At 41.3% G+C, this 17,172-nt stretch overlaps 2 protein-coding genes across 7 annotated transcripts in view; one reads left to right on the top strand and one right to left on the bottom strand.

The window, feature by feature from the left end:
- The window catches only part of VASH2 (vasohibin 2), a 38,048-nt gene extending 29,002 nt beyond the window's left edge, over positions 1-9,046 (top strand). Inside the window, exon 7 of the mRNA XM_005865161.2 lies at positions 6,044-9,046. Within this exon, the coding sequence (XP_005865223.1) occupies positions 6,044-6,116 (73 nt within the window). The 3' untranslated portion in view covers positions 6,117-9,046. The remainder of the gene's footprint in view (positions 1-6,043) is intronic.
- Positions 9,047-9,557: 511 nt separating this feature from the next.
- ANGEL2 (angel homolog 2 (Drosophila)) overlaps positions 9,558-17,172 on the bottom strand; it is a 15,553-nt gene continuing 7,938 nt past the window's right edge. For all 6 annotated transcript variants that reach the window (XM_005865159.2, XM_014538782.1, XM_014538778.1 and 3 more), the window contains 5 exons: positions 15,503-15,924; positions 14,507-14,633; positions 14,029-14,086; positions 13,360-13,523; positions 9,558-11,964 (listed from right to left, as the gene is read on the bottom strand). In XM_005865159.2, coding sequence (XP_005865221.1) covers positions 11,813-11,964; positions 13,360-13,523; positions 14,029-14,086; positions 14,507-14,633; positions 15,503-15,924 — 923 coding nt within the window. In that variant the 3' untranslated portion in view covers positions 9,558-11,812. The remainder of the gene's footprint in view (positions 11,965-13,359; positions 13,524-14,028; positions 14,087-14,506; positions 14,634-15,502; positions 15,925-17,172) is intronic.

The following is a 17,172-nucleotide window of genomic DNA, read 5'->3' as shown; positions in this document are numbered from 1 at the left end:
AGAGAGAGGGGGGAGAGGTGTGTGTGTGTGTGTGTGTGTGTGTGTGTGTGTGTGTGTGTGTGTGTATAGAGAGAGAGAGAGAGAAAGTAAGAGAGAGAGAGAAGAAAAGCTATGGAGGGAAAAGTAAAACCTCCAAGATGGTGTGGGGTTTCTTTCCAGACTGCCAGAGAAGGTAGTTTCCAGCTCAGAGGATTGCCCAGCTCAGCTCGCCGTGGGATTTCACATGGCCCAGGGTCCCTGGGGATGCTTGGAGAAACCAAGATGGAATGATGGGCCTCATCAGGGGAGACTGCCTTAGGCAGAGAGCCAGGTCTCCAGAGCTGACCACTGTAGACAGTCAGACAGGGTTGGGTCCTAGAGGGTTCTCCGCCACAGAAAGGAGACGTGAGACCAGAGCCCCGAAGCTGTGCCCTGGAATCTCAAGAGCTGATGGCTCTTGGTCTCTGGCCAGAGCCTCCTGCCTGGGGAGGGCTTGGAGGAAAGGGCAAAGGGCTGGAGAGGCTCTTCAGAGCCAACCCTGTCTTGGCCGAGTTCTATTTACATCGCAGCCTCAGCTGTCTGCCCTGTCAGCTGCCAGCAGCGGTGTCTGCAGTCCTGGGAAGTAAGGAATGCGAGCGAGGAGCAGGACTGGCCTTGAACGAGGGTGACAGGTGTGAAGGAACCAGTCCCCATCCCAGGGTTCCTGCAGAGGAGGCCTACCCAAATAGGCCACAGTCCTAAATTGGGGCCTGGCCTGAGCTGATTCCTTCCAGACTCGACAAGACAGGAGGGCCTGGGGTCTCCCGCTGAGCTTGTGAATGCTGGGCCAATACCGCCCTGACCTCATCTGTTCCACGTCCTTCACAGACTAAGAGGCTGATGTTAGAGCCGCACCTTTTCTGTGCAGCCCTTCCTGAGTCCACAAAGAATCAAATGTCTGGTTGTGAGGGTGCGTGCAGGTGAGCACATGGGCGCGTGCACCCCACCCTAAGGGGCTGTGACCCCGGGAGACAGGAGCGAGAAGCATAGATGGACTGACTGGTGGCCGGTGGGTCCCCAGCAGGCAGCCCTGAGTGGACCCAGAGGTCCCATGTCCCTGAAGTGTCTCACACTTGAAGGGGGAGAAGCAACAGGTAAAGTTGCATGGGAAGAAAGGGAATGGATTTGGCTCCACTGAGAGCACCCAAGACCTAGAAGGTTCTTGGCACAATATGTTGCTAAATCAATTCTTGTGAATGAGTAAGTGGCGAGCAGGTCTCGGGAGCCCTGCTTTCCCGCTGCCACTCGGGTCCTCTGACGCGTCCTGACAGCAGCCAAGCAGAGTGGAGGCAGAGGGGCAGGGAAGGGACTGCATGGTTTAGGGGGAACCCTGGAGGCTTGCCTTCCACTTACTGCTGCTTTCATGTATTTATTAAAAAATATTTTTATTGATTTCAGAGAGAGAAGGAGAGGGAGGGAGAGGGAGAAACATCAATGATGAGAGCGAATCATTGATTGGCTGGCTTCTGCACGCCCCACCCTGGGGATGTGGCCCGCCATACAGGTATGTGCCCCCAACTGGGAATCGAACCTCGACCTTTTGGTTTATAGGTCGATGCTCAACCACTGAGCCATGCCGGCTGGGCACTGCTGCTTTTCTTAAACCTTAAGTCTCAGAGACACGCACCAACTCCTACATTCAGCCCCAGGATGCAATGTCATCCCCAGCTGGGTCCCCAACATGCTGCCCACTTTCTGGTTCTGAGGCTTCCCTGGCATCAACATCCCGGCCAAAGCTCTTCCGGGCACTGAGGCACAGAGATGGTCCACCCTCCCTGCAATGTCGAGGCGTAGGCAGCAGTGGCAAATGCTGGGAGAATTTCCCACAGAATACCTTCTCTGGGGCCACTGCCTCTCCTCCCCAACCTGCCTCCTGAGTAGCCCGTCTCAGCTGACCCTGGACTGCAGGCCCGAGGTTGGGGTTCAGCGTAGACGTGGGACCGGGCCATCGAGCATCACCCTAGTTCTCCCTGGATACATTGACGTGAGAACAGACGCAGCTGGGGTTACCCCCAATTGGTGTGCCCCCGATTTCCTTCCACAGAGTGCGCAGAGAAAACGTAAAGACCCCGCCCCCTCTTCCCGTAAAACAGAAGGCGGCCTGAGAGCCTTTCAAAGGAAAATCTTTTGATTTCTTTTCCTTGTTGGGGCTGGGGAGGGGTTTGGAGAAATATATTACTCCGTCTGAAAGAATAACTCTGGCTGTGATGAGAGGTTCTGGGCAAGTGCAGACGCGGCTGAGTCATCATCCTGGTGCTTGTGTTTCTTAAAAATAAATCCCCTGCAATGTTCTAATTATAGCCAGGGGAGCCCTTGGAAGAGCCTCTGCCCACACAATAGTGCCAGCTCTGGCCCTGAGCGGAGCTGGCAGGGACTGAGCGGCGTTTCTGGCTGGGCCTGCAGGCAGGTGGCACTGTGATAACCCACTTCCCCCCTTCCCCAGGCCAGGAAATGGTGGCCAGTGTGGCTGTGAAAGACAAGGGTTTCCTCTTCCAGGCAGTTCACCGGGATTCTCATTTTCTGCCAATATTAGTCTTTTTTCCTCCTCTAGTTTCTGGGTACCTATGGGGACGTAGGAGGGGCAGGGATACAGCCTAGTCCCCTTCCTTCGGAAGCCCTCACACTACCTGTTACTGCAGAACCACATTGAGCTTTCCGAGGAGGCAGGTTCCCCAAGTGGCTTCCAAGGTGAGGTAAAGCCTCTCCTATACGGAAAAAAAAGACAAAACATGTTCTTCCTACTTATTGATTCTTATAATGTTGTCATGGTGACTTGAATTTCTGGCCCAGGGCCTTGTCTCGGTTAAAATGAAAATAGCCCCCGGTAAAGGGAACAGAATGAAGCCCTGTCAGCCATTTGCATGTTAGTGAGAACTGGACCAGTTTATTGAGAGATTTGGGATATTCAACCATGGGGATTCACAGGTGAATTTACTCAGTCCTGCTCTCAAGCTGATCACAGTCTCCAGAGCAGGCACAAGGTTAGGAAGCTGCAGGATGCTGGAACCGATGAACAAAAGGAAATGCCCTAGGAAGTCAGGAAATTCTTCACGGGGGAAGGGGCGTTTGGGCTGGGCCTTGAAGGGATGACAGAAAGGAAGGCATGCGGGAGGGCATTCCGGAGCCACGGTGAGGGGGCAGGAGTGGCCGGGGCGCCGTTCTCCGGTGCGGTGGGTGGGAGGATGCTTTGCGTGGGGAGCGGAGGACAGGGCGGTTGGCATCTGGTTAAGGACATGGGCTCTAGATTCTGGGGGCAGACTCTGGCTCTACCACTTGCTAGCCATGTGACTTTCCTTTGAGCAAGTTCCCTCACTTTCAGTGCCTCTGTTTTCTCCTCTGTTACGTGGTTAGTAACTGTATCAACCCCATAAGGTTATGGTGAGAATGAATCCATATAACTCTCCTACAACAATGCCTGGCACATAGTAAGGCCTAATAAACAAAAGCTATTTATAATGGACATGTCTCTGCACCTGGAAGGCGTGGGGGAGCTGGTGGAAGTGCTCAGGGAAGGGTTAGAAAACGGAGGCCAAAGACCCCAAATTAAAGTGCATTTATTTTCAAGGGTGCCAATAGAAGAACATGAGTAAAGGTAAATGGTGGAGTGTTAGGAACACACAAACTATGAGAAATGTGGTGAAAATTCTGTTCCACGAGGCCGAGGGGCTCCAAAGTGAGCCCCTGAGGAGGTGGCGTGCCTGTGATTGGTTGCTGCGGGGACCCTGGGGACACCCACACTACAGGGCTGAGTGGGGAGGCTTTGTTCTCTCCCTGACCTACCCTGTAGCCGATCCTGCCACCGACTTTCCAGCAGGCACTGCTGGTGACAGGACTGAGGGAGAGAAAATATAGGTGAGTGCAGATTTCTTTTTACCCCTGAAAAACAATAGTAAGCCGGTGTCTTACTAGCAGCATTGTTATATAGGAAGGGCAGCACATTGAGAGTTTCAAAAGAGGTGTGACTTGGTGTGGAGGAAGGTCCCAGGCCGGGAAGAAGGGTTTAGAACAGGGGTGGGCAAACTTTTTGACTCGAGGGCCACAATGGGTTCTTAAACTGGACCGGAGGGCCGGAACAAAAGCATGGATGGAGTGTTTGTGTGAACTAATATAAATTCAAAGTAAACATCATTAAAAAAAAGGGTACGGTTTTTTTTTTTTAGTTTTATTCATTCCAACCAGGCCGGATCCGGCCCGCGGGCCGTAGTTTGCCCACGGCTGACCTAGGGCCAGCACATACAGTGCGATTGAAACTTCGTGGCCCATGCGCAGAAGTCGGTATTTTGTGGAAGAGCCATGCTCAAGGGGCCAAAGAGCCGCGTGTGGCTCGCGAGCCGCAGTTTGCCGACCACTGTCTTAGAAGTCAGTCTCTGGACTTCATTTAGGGTGTGGCAGCTTGCCCTGAGTGGAATTGTAGAGAACTTGCTAGAAACATGTTCTCCTTATGTTCTCTAAACATGTTCTCTAAATAGTAACCTTCAGGCCTACTCAGCACTCACTGTTCCTAGCATGTGTCCACATTAGCATTGTATTCATGAGTTAATGGAGGGAAATGGGACCAGTTAGGATAACCTTCCCCTGGCCGTGGGGAAGGTTAGCTTGAAGCTGTGGTTTAGCCATGACTCACCGTAGGGGGGGGGGGGGGGGGGGGGGGGGGGGAGGCTCTTACTACTCTCTACCTCTTCAGAGAGCCACCTGAAGGGCCCAGCCCCAGCTGTCACTTCCCCAAGAAAGACAGGAAAGGGAAAGAAGGTGAAGGGCACATGCCAGGTGTCCTGGTAACTGACGGCCACTCCACATGTCTACTTAGTCCAAGGCTACGCCCAGCTTCAGGGAGGCTGGGAAACATGGTTTGTATTCTGGGCAGCTCTGTGCCCAGCTAGAAATCAGGGGTGTCTTTATTGAGGAAGAAGGAGAAGAGTGGATGTTGAGGGGCAGCTGACAGGCTCTGCCATACAGCGCATTAAAACCATCTGCTAAAAACAAGTGTCATTTATATCCAGGTAAGAAATATATACTTACATAGTCACAGTATTGGGAGAGGTAGTGTGGAAATCATATTTTAATTGCTCTAGGAAAGTAAAGATTAGCTATGAGTACTTCAAACGTAATCTTTGAGAAACTGAATTTTTGATGACTGAATTTTCTAAAAGTGGGGCACACCGAGGCGGGGAAGACACATAAATGCTTCGGTGTAGTTGTCTGTTGGAAAGTACCGTAGAGAATGTGTTTAGGGAAGAAAGATGTTTTGCCACTGAATGGTTTTGCAGTGTGACATGCTTTTTCAGATGTATTCTCAAAGGTTCACCTGATGATATACATTCAAGTCTGGAGTAGTAACCCTCTCTCAAAGATAACAGCATCTCTCCTTGAGACCAAGTCACCTGAGACCTCTTGCAGCTGCTGGCTTCCCCCAGGGCACGGACACCAGGAAGCCAAGGTTTCGAGGAGACTCTGGCTCCAATTTTTAGTCCTACTGTAGTAAATGCAATTCTTTAGACCCTTGTGAGGTCCACAGTTAGAATGTCACCAAATTTTCAGGCTTAAAGTTGAACAAACTCATTCAGCAACCTGTACATCTTTTTGAACTCTAGATTGAAAGCCTGTTAAAATGTTCCTTAAGACTTGCCCTAGCTGGTTTGGCTCAGTGGATAGAGCATTGGCCTGTGGACTGAAGGGTCTCAGGTTTGATTCCAGTCAAGGGCACATGCCCTGGTTGCGGGCTCGATCCCCAGTGGGGGGCAGGCAGGAGGCAGCCAATCAATGATTCTCTTCATTGATGTTTCTATCTTTCTCTCCCTCTCCCTTCCTCTCTGCAATCAATAGGAATATATTTTTTTAAATGTTCCTTAAAACCTATAAAAGGTGGACAAGAACAAGAGGTAGAGTTGGGAACTGAGGCTGGTGGGGCGGGGCGGGGCAAATATCTCAGGGTTAGGAAAACGGAGTAGAGGCGGCCCCTGAAAATACTAAAAATGTTCTTTCTCCGTCCCATCCCTTTGCCCCACCCCCTGTCTTTTACCCCTAGGCCTGCTCTGCCTGAGAAGAAGGTGGCTGACCTCAGCACTCTGAACGAAGTGGGCTATCAGATTCGGATTTAGGCAAGCCATACCAGCCGGCCAGAGGGCTTCTGTGGTGCTTCTCTCTGCACTTTACCCAGCATCTTCAGGAGGAACTGCAACTATTTATGAAGAACCTGTGGATTTTATTTTTAAGGATTCACTTGGAAATAGAATCTGAGTGGGTGGTAACAACGTAAAAAAAAAACTCACAAAGGGGCAACCATGAAAAGGCTAAAGTCATAAACCCCACTGGGGTTGGACTGTCTCCCTCACTCCTGATGGAAAGGATAATACTGCCACTGTAGTTCTCTATTTTTCCATTTACCCGCATTCTTTTACTTGCTTTCACCATTATCCCTCACCAAGTAAATGTTTCTGAAACCCTCCCTCCCACTTTTGATATAGTAAGGTAACTCAATCAGTATTAATGTTTTTTGCAGCAATAACAGAGGCAAAGATTGGTGGGTGTGTTTTTTTAAGCCGTCAATATTACCTCAGCATTTTGACATCAGATATGCAAGCTTAATGGTGTTTTGTGTTTTATATATTCTATTTGTATGGGTTCCCCAATATTTCCCATGGGGACCGCCACAAAGTTTGGAATTCTTTCCTGGTGCATACATGTGATGAGATTTAAGGTATTATATGCAGGTGTTTTGCTACAAAGCACTGAAATTCTTCTGGCAATACGGGAAACCATTTTTAGGATCTTGGAGTCACTTCTTTCTTAAAGCATTCACTGACAGCAGCTTTTGTTCTTTCAAAACAAAACAAAAACAGCACAGTGAGAGCTAGTCTATGTTCTGTCACTAACATTTAAACTTTGCAGCCTCTACAAAAGTAGAAGGGATCACGCAGTACTGGGAAAATTTAGCAGTATGGCAATTACCTCTAATAACAAAACTCAGAAAGGCAAAGAAGCCAGGCATGAAACAGCAGGTCTTCAGAAACAGATCATCTTTCTTCTCACATTTCATCTGATCCTTAAATTCTGAGCTGGGCCTTGATTCTGAAGGACTCACTGTTGTGAGAGACGTGTTCTGATGTCTTATATTAAGACCAAATGGGGTGCGAAGGGATTATTTTCCAGTACCTCGCTTTTCAGTATGACCTCATGACATTTAGGAACTGGTATTGGGAAAATGCAATGAATTAGAGAAGCACGGGACCTTTTTGTAAATGGAAAAGTCTTCAGGTCCCACGTTACACCGGAAAGCGTGACTTGGTCCATGAAGCACAGTATGACTATCTGGCCTGCACATGGTAGTTATGGTGACTTCCGGCTGCAGATCATACAGCATAACTCCAACAGCATCCCAAGTCTGTATGTTATCAATATCAGGTGTACAGCTTCTATTTCATTTGTTTTATCTTAGTAACCACGCCAACTCATGAGACCAAAAGGCAGAGTTAAGTGAAGTCCGCTAGTCAGCAAAAGTGTTAGTTCAGTCTCAGGGCTTCCCTCTGGCTTTGACGAGGTGATTTTAGGAAGGGTTAAAAAAAGATGAGAATCTGCTCATTCAGATTCTTTACCTCTGAGGGTGACATGGAGAACAAAAGAACTTCATTCTCTAGCCATCTGCACATGAACTTGTTACCCTCAAAGTCAATGTTATGACTGGAAAGTATTGTTTTCTAGGAAAAGAAGGAAGTCTAATGTCTTTACATACACAGGAGCAAGTAGGTATACATCTCAATTAAAATATAGCATTAAGTTAACAATTCTGAACTTAATTGCTTCAAGGATATATTATCAGTCAGCAGAATTTAAAATGAGTTATCCTTGTATATCTTCCCAAGGCAAACCCATTTGCAGCCCATGGCCACGTGCATTTAGAGTACTCAGTAAATCATTTCATTCTCATGCCGAAAACGATACTATAAATCTGAAATTTTATTATATATAAGAAGACTACTTATAACATTGCAATCGTTCTAAGAGCTTGGAATAGGATTTTCTAAGCATTACCTAAGTACTGTCCCAACTAAAATACAAAAAGTCCATAGCTACCCAGCTTCTTGTTTCCTACAAAAAAGAGGAAAGTAGGGATATAAACTGTTTCTATTATGCTGATGGATAAACCTTAAAACTGCCAATTGACTTGATGATTCAATTTCTTCCATACTAACTTCTTGATTTTAATCATTTCCTCAAAGCAAGAGTTAGTCACAGAAACATGAAAATTCATGGAAGATGTTTTAGTTGTCATTCTATTTTTAATGCCCATGGAATGTTAATTTCTAAAAGATGTGAGAAAGAAACCAAACTTGTAAAGTCTAATGCTGTAATTTAATATTAAGTCAAAACGAACAAAAAAAATCATGGTATGACTTACCTCCCCAAAATTGATTTTGAAACCGGCTACAATTAAAAAAGATAAAAAATGAAACAGAGATGATTTGAAATCTAGTTTTGAAAAAGTTATTTATGTAAGAGAATTTTTATGCTTAAGCCACTGTGGCAATAAATGCAAAGTTTAAATGAATGACAGGAATCTTGATTTTAGACTACATGTTGTGCTGTTTTGAGTACACTTTATTTCAAAAAGTGGTATTTAGTATTTTCTATACACTCTGAAATCATGAACATTTCACTTTTTCTAAGTCAATTATTTCATAAGGATTTTATTAATAGATATTGGTAAATAGAACTTTGGAAATCTTAATTCAGTATTCTTACTATACCCAAGGCTTTTGTAACCTAGTTTTATGTACAACCTTGTACAGTTTTTTTGACATACAATTCAGAATCTTGTTTATTCTCTTGGACTTTGTTCTGGCCAATACATTTTTTTTAAATCTTTAAGGAAAACTGTGATTGTTTTAGTGGGTATTTTTCTAAGTAAATGACAACTTGTACAATGTATTTTAGAGAATGCCAGATAGTGCATGTTTCAAGTTCATGTTTTTCTCATCACTTATATGTTTATACAGCATGAGACTTTAATAAAACCATCCTGGAAACTTAAGGATTGTTTTTCTTCTAAAAATGTGACATGATGTAATTTTTTTCCTTGTCTACTTACTTGTCCTAGTCAACTAGTTTCTCATTCTCTCAGCTTTGACTTCTTCCAGTTTTCAAACTCTACATTAAACATGACTCTATTTTGGCATATCTTCATTCACTTATATTTTAGCATCAGCCTAAGTAATAAAAGCTGAAAAGGGTAATGGAATAGTTTAGAAGAGGCAACAGGCCAGCTTACACAGCTTAGTATACCTTACCAAGAAAACCTCAGACACAGCCCTAGCCAGTTTGACTCAGTGGTTAGAGCACCGGCCCTCGGACTGAAGGGCTACGGGTTTGATTCTGGTCAAGGATTCATACCTTGGTTGCAGGCTTGATCCCCGGCCCTAGTCAGGGAGCCTACAATCGGTGTATTTCAATCTCTGTCTCCCCGTCCCTTCCACTCTCTCTAGTATCAATGGAAAAAATATCCTTGGATAAGGAGTAACAAAACAAACAAAAACACCCTCAGGCACAGATGGACTAGTATAATACTTTATTAGGTAATTTACAGGTACAAAGTGCAAATGACTTGATGGCTGTTTCCCCAACCCCTTATACTCTCTGGATTCTTACATTTTACTCAAGCAAAGGGTTAAAACCAGACTGTCGCTAAATTAAAAAAAAAAAAAGGTAATAAAGGACAAGTTTTCAAACATGACTATTATCTTGATATCAAAGGAATAATCAAACTAAAATTTCATTACTCCACAACATCCCTTTCCATTGAGAAGTTGGATAGTACAGAACTTGAGGTTGTGGGAGACTTAGTTTCAGCAAACAGCCAGATTCCATTGCTTTTGGCAGGTAAATAGTAGGCTCTCACAGAGTTACCAACTCTTCTAACCAAAACAGACAAGTGGATAATTAGTTTTAGTGAAGCTTTAAAAACTTGTGAAAAAGTTACATTGACCTTTTTGGCCTCCAGTCCTACAAACTAATACTTCTTCATTCTATAAGATAAAGGAGAAAGCAATTTTATGGATTAACTCTATAAAAGTGAAGCACTTGAAAAGGGCCTAAAAATCACAATATATTAATCAGGATATGAAAAACTGAATTTCCACAGAGGTTTTCAGGGATGTTAGTCTGTCATTAATGACTATATATATATATTTGTTAGTAAATTCACACAGCAGAAAGCAGTAATCAAGGAATTTTCATTTTTCTTTCCCAAATACTAAAAGGGGATAATTATACTATCTGCTGTTATTATTTGATAATGATAATATCTGCTAATTAGGACAGATCAGAATATTCTGAAAACGGTGACTAGAAAATGTGGAAAATCCTAGAACTATAGTTAATACCATAAATAAAAGAGCCCCAAAGTGAAAAATTAAACATTTAAAAGTATTTTCTTATTACAATTTTTACTAGTCAGATCCTTATAGCCCACATGCCTTTTGGGGTATTCATCTATTTTTTTTTTTTTAATAATGGCAGTACAAAATACAGAAACTTTTAAAGTCCAAGACTATAAAGTAACTACTGCTTTCTAATTTAAAGTGAAGCATTATACTAAGAAAACTCACCGTAAAAACTTTACTAATTCAGTATAATTCAATATAAAATTATTCGGTAAAAATACACATAATTCTTTGATTACCATGTCTAAAAAAAGAGAAAATTTTCTTTTTATGGTTTAAAATTTTTGATTCAAACACATAGAGCCAAATGCAGAATTAATTATTAGACCCGCTCTTAACCACTTCATAAAAAATGTCAGGACTATCTCACACTGCTACATCATGTTAAAACACATTTTAGAAACAAAACACTGAAACAGTTAAAATTACTAAAGAATATTAGATCTCCAAGTCGGTATTTACCCACTAGATTTTTGCTGGCTTCCTCAAATTTCTGAGGCAAAACAAAAATAATCTTATAGCTGCCACTTTGTTCCAAAGACAAGTTTCCTAATAAAATAAATGTCTACAGTATTAGTTCACTAAAATAAAATCTTCCCTAACCCAGAGATCTTTTCTTGAAACTGAATAGAGAAAAGAAAAAAAATTGCTAGGGAAATGAAGACATAACCCCAATCTGCCTCCTATAATGGTCTGTCTGTTACAGGATGGAAAAGTGGGCTTGTGTAGTCTTCATCCCACTAGTTATGGGACCTTTTACCCCAACAAAATGTAGATATATTACATGTCCCAGGATAGTAACAAGATGGATTAAACAATCTGTACAATTTTTAAAAGCATTATCAAGCCCCCTCAAAAACACACTGAAATGGTTGGAGACTTGAAAATGACCCAATGATTTCTGAGATTAACTAATTGGGACTTAACAAATTTATGGTCCTCACAATGAAATAAAGCCTTCTGGAAGGGAAATGAGTTGTGGTTTGCAAGAACTCAAAGACACTTTGGGATTCACCATAAAACTTGCCAAAAACATGAAATGGAATTAAGAGGATTAAAGATGCACTATTTTTAAAAGTCACTGTCTATTTTACTAGAATTTAGAATAAAAATATTTACAATTATTTTACAATAAAGAGCATTTGGATATCATTTGTCAGGAAAATATTCTTTCATTATGAAAACAGAAAATTGTTGTAAACTTGTGTCTCTGATATCAGTTCCAAGCATTTAACATAACCTCTTCAGAAACTCCACGGCGCAAAAATAAACAACATGCAAACTCTTAAGAACAACTTTACAGTCTTTGAAAAAGAATATAAATTGCAAAGAAAAGTATATATATAATCAAAGAACAGTCAGAGTTCAAGTCTGAACTTGGCCAATAAAGGCAGATGATCTGAAGAGTTGTTTTCATTTGGAAGTCCATTAACAGTCCACAAGTCTTGTTCTGTAAGAAGTGACAGTCTAGCTAGAAGTTTCAAGCCTCCAACCAAAGCAACTTCAGTTCCTACATTAAAGAAACATATTTCATGAAACTGTCAACAGGTTGTAAATTAATCATACGAAGTCTTTTCTTTCTAAACAACAATATAGAACTTAAGACCCCTCTGGAAGTCTAAATGTGGAACAGTTTTCAGAATATGATAAAAATTTTTACTAATATAAGTTGTTAAAAGAAGTTTTTGGAATATAATTAAGTATTTGTTGAATGTAACCTAATTATAGTTCTCAAATACACAGCAGTTTCAGATGCTTGTTTTTTTCTATTTAAGATATGTTTTCTATTTCAAGTTCTGAAAATAATCCAGAAGAAAACATCAATGTAATAAGAATGTTAAGACTGATTTGGTATTGACAACTACATAAGAAATTTATCCATCAACCATTCTATAGTTGTATAAAACCAGACAGGCATGGTCAAAGCTAAGTAGAAAGTTTATAAGGTGACTGGAGAATAAATTTATAATCATTGCCAATTGGGTCAACAGGAAAAATAAAAGTGGACATGCTCTTAAATGTTAAAATTAGAGGTGTTGGTCTACGGCACACTTCTGCCACCTAGTGAATAGTTCTTGCACGACAACTACCAGAACCTTATTACAAATTCAAAGGAGCATATTTTGTGGAGCTGATCTAGTGGGGAGGAGTAAGCCATCTCTTGAGTATTACTAATAATGTTATCCTCAGTAGGAAGAAAAAACACACAAAAGGGGAAAAGAAAAGTAGCACCAAGAACTGGAAGCGAAAATAGGGAAAATCAGAAAAGACAACAGCTGCCAACATTATGGACTTCCAAAGTTTTCTAAATGTTGTTTTCTGACTTATATGAAACTGCATTTTCTTCTCTATGTTAAATCCTTGGTTAATAAAGTCTTGTTTTCATTGACTCATACCAGGAAATGTTTTATCACCTTTGCTTTTTGAAAACACAGTCACAGACCTCTTTCCAGAAAAAAAAATAGTGTAAGGTCAATATGACAAAACTGTCTATTGTTGGAAGTTTAAGCAAGGTCCTCCAATGAAGGCAGGGTGTGGCAATACAATTTAAGTACAAACAATATGATGTTGCTGGCACAATAAAACAGTAAATCACAGCAAGTAAAACAAAAGGGCAATATGAAAGACCTAGAACTCAGAAGGTGACTGGGCTGGAGGGTAGAGCTGAGGATATAATTCCTAGATAATTTGTTTTGAGGTGTTCCACTGTCTCCATCTTTTTCAGGTGATTAAACGATTATTCAAATGCATTACCAATCTGTCAAATATATTACCAATTAAAAAGTATTTTTAACTTGTAAAGCTAGAACTTTATCTAGATGTTTAGCTAATAACTGCCAACTTCAGCCCTGAGGTTTTAGTTACTGTGTTCTGGGCAGAACTTAAGATTCCATGCTTTCTTTACCTGGCTCCCCAGCAACATCTTTCTTTTCCCCAGAATAGAAAATATAATCCACAGTTATGGCACTTCGGGAATGACAGGTGGTCACTTCTGGAATTCCAGTGTCAGGAAAATAATGCGAATAAACAGATGACAAGCTGAAATGGTGCTGTAAATGTGAAGATAACCTAAATTAAAAAGAAAAAGTGTTTAGCATCTATCAAGTTTTTCATGATTTATAATTCCTCCTATTAAAGCACTTTTTCATTTAATTTCCAGACAAAGCCAGACATTAGGACAGCTTTACTTAAACAGACGATATCACAATTTGGCATTCATGCAGTGATATCAAAACCCATAAACAAGGCTGTGAAGCATGGTGGGGGGGAGCTCAATAATTAACATATGCATGTGATTTATTAATTCTATTCAGAGCCTCCACTTACCAATAAACACACATTCTAAAACAATTTACAGGCATTCCTCATTTTACTGCACTTCACTATTGCACTTTGCAGATGTTGCATTTTTTACAAATTAAAAGGTTTGTGGCAACCTTGCAAGTCTAATAAAGCCAACATTCTTCACCAGCACAGAATATCTTCATTTTTTATCACTTTTTTAGAAGTCAGTTTTGAGGAACTCTTTTAAACTAAAGTCAGCTAATGTCCACTACTGCTTTTCAGAACTCACTTTTCAGCTGTTGCTAGGACTTCAGTTTTATCCAGCTGTGTTTGTGTTGGATCACTGTCTGTAAGAACAAAGAAAACTACATATTTTAATACTGTCAATATACTGTTTTATTCTAGTTTGCCTTAGTACAGTCCTTTTATTCTAGCAACAATATTTAAGACATATCTAGATTAGATACAATGCCTAGTAAAATGTTTCATACTAAAAGCTTTGTTTTGATGATCTCCAAAATTAGCAAACATAAAATGCAAACATTTCCAAAGCAACATGCAAGTAATTCATGCAAAGATAATTTGGGAAGTTCAACTTTAAAAAGGTAAGTTTAGAGCTCTCTGAATAAAGGAATAAGTAAACAACTTCATGTTTTTATAGTATATGAATATTTATTCCTGAGATGTTATCCCTTTAAAATTTTAGTTTTATGTTCAAAGGGAAAGCATTATGAAGAAGACTGCCAAAATATATTGCAAACACTTACCTGTCTTTTCTACTTTTGGTACCTGCTGTACCTCATACACACAGTTCTGTGAGATACCTAGGTTTGGGGGCCAAATTGGAATAGATAAAATTCTTTGTCCCCGTGTAGACTGTTCCTGGCCAGATACCTAAACAAAATTTCAACAGGTATCTTAAGTGAGTAGATTTTAAATAGTTTATGTATTGAAAAGTTTGTTAAATGAAAGGGAATCCAAGAATGATAAATATTACTTTTTATTCATTATATTAAGTGATTATTTGTGCTTATAGGATCTTGTTCAAATACAGTTCAGAAAGCACTTATTTACATGGAAATGGCAATCTTTTCTTATACGTGTTTTTCTCTAATTTGGCCACCTAAATGATCTATCACTTTTGACTAATATTGCCCCTCCTTTTTGCTACCTGCAATATAGTTCCTATTATAGAAAATACTAAGAGAGGTAAACTCTTATAAAGTTTTAAACTATCAAATGTCAGTGGTGAAAAACTTATTTGGTTAAATATACTGAAGATCAAAGGATCAAAAGTAAGCAGAAGAGAGCACAATGGAAATAATGGGATAAATGATACTCAGCTATGGAATTAAAATATTTATCATTATGCAAAGGAAATTATAAAGAAATATTAAATTACTGTTTTGCTAACTGTATTGCTCACATCCAGCATTCCAAAGTCTATTCTGCCACCTTGTGAGTAGTTTCTTATTTATGAAGTATTCGTGTTTGTCAATGTTTCTTTTTTTTCTCTTCCATTTTGGATTTTTTGCAGCCTGCTAATTCCTCCAAGCAGAATGTTGCCACACATAGATGGAAAAGATGAAATTCAACCAAGTGGATAAAAGTAATTATTAGTAGTCGTGGAAAATCAACATAGGTTGGTAAAGTGAGGGTACTGGATCATTCAAGGTTTCAAACAGGCCTGTGATGACTATCCTCACATTACTGTGAACAGAAAGCCAAGTCCACCTCCTAGTAATGATGACGTGAGGACTTACCTTTCCTATGGCAAGTCCTTCATAATTCAATTTTCCGTCCTTTATGAAACTATAGAGCGGAGAACCAGGAACAGAATTAAAGTCCCCACACATAACAATAGGGTAGAAGCTGCCATCTTTCTGATGGGCAACACTGGAAATCTCTGCCAGAAGCATTGCCAATTGGGTCAGCTTAATGTCACCTCGCCTTGGGTTATACAACAGATGTGTGTTAGCTACACAGATTGCAGGAGAGGCACCACTTGGAATTTTGGGCTGCAAGAGTAACACTAATCCAACATTGTCTCTGTCCAACAGAGGAACATCAGGGCGGTAGAATTCCACTGGGTTCACTGATAAAAGTGAAAATTTGGAATGTTTGAAGCAAATGGCACAGCCATCCGGTTTCCTTCCCGTACGAATCTTGTACTCACAGTGATAACCTATTAAAAAAAGAAAAAGAAATTTAAAACAATTTAAACTGGGACTTTTATATATATATATACTAGAGACCCAGTGCACAAAATTCATGCACTGGGGGGAGGGGGTGTCCCACAGCCCAGCCTGCGCCCTCTTGCAGTCCATGAGCCCTTGGGGAATGTCCGACTGCCAGGGAGCAGGCCTAAACTGTCAGTTGGACATCCTTAGCGCTACCTCGGAGGCGGGAGAGGCTCCTGCCACCACCACTGTGCTCGCCAGCAGTGAGCCCGGCTTCTGGCTGAGCGCCACCAGGGGGCAGCTCACCCATTGATTTTTAGAGAGAGTGGAAGAGAGAGGGAAAGACAGAAAGAAATATCCATGTGAGAGAAACATGTTAATTTGTTGCTTTCTGCACATGCATTGACCACAACTGAGGTAAGTGCACTTAACTGGAACACACACACACACACACACACACACACACACACACGGCTAATATTTTTGAACAATGCTTACCAAAGTGTATTTTGCAAAACAGTAATGTAGGAATAAGTGTTGGAATCAAAACAGTTTGGGGCTAGATATAATAGGTCTCTTTATGGACAGACTTCAATCTTAAATATGCTAATGTGTAACATGATGTCATTTGCATCCTAGTAAAAGTCAGTCATGACGCCCTAACCGGTTTGGCTCAGTGGATAGAGCGTCGGCCTGCGGACTGAACTGTCCCAGGTTCGATTCCGGCCAAGGGCATGTACCTTGGGTGAGGGCACATCCCCAGTGGGAGATGTGCAGGAGGCAGCTGATCGATGTTTCTCTCTCGATGTTTCTAACTCTCTATCCCTCTCCTTTCCTCTCTGTAAAAAATCAATATATTTTTTTAAAAAGTCAGTCATGACAAAGACAGCAGGGACTTATAATAACCTACCCACCAAGTACCTCTGATCTTTTTGCTCTAACTCTTCCCTTCTTGCTCCACTCCACACACACTAGTCTGCTTGTCTGCCTTAAGGCACTACAACCTTAGGGCCTTTCCTTTGCTATTTCCTCAGTCTGGAATGGTTTAGGCATGGCTTTTTCATTCACCTCCTTCAAGTCTTTACTCAACTATCACTTTCTCTGATCATCTGTTTACAACTGAAATCTGATTCATTCCACTTCCCTGCTTTTCTCCAGGAAACTACCATTACTTTATGAACTGTTTACACATTTATTTGATTTATTGTCAGCCTTTCTCCACTAGAATGTACACTGCACAAGGGCAGAGACTT

This window comes from Myotis brandtii, unplaced genomic scaffold (assembly GCF_000412655.1).
Source record: "Myotis brandtii unplaced genomic scaffold, ASM41265v1 scaffold197, whole genome shotgun sequence".
NCBI classification, from domain to species: Eukaryota; Metazoa; Chordata; class Mammalia; order Chiroptera; family Vespertilionidae; genus Myotis; species Myotis brandtii.
Note: the sequence above shows the minus strand (reverse complement) of the source record. Positions and strands in the feature narration are given on the sequence as shown.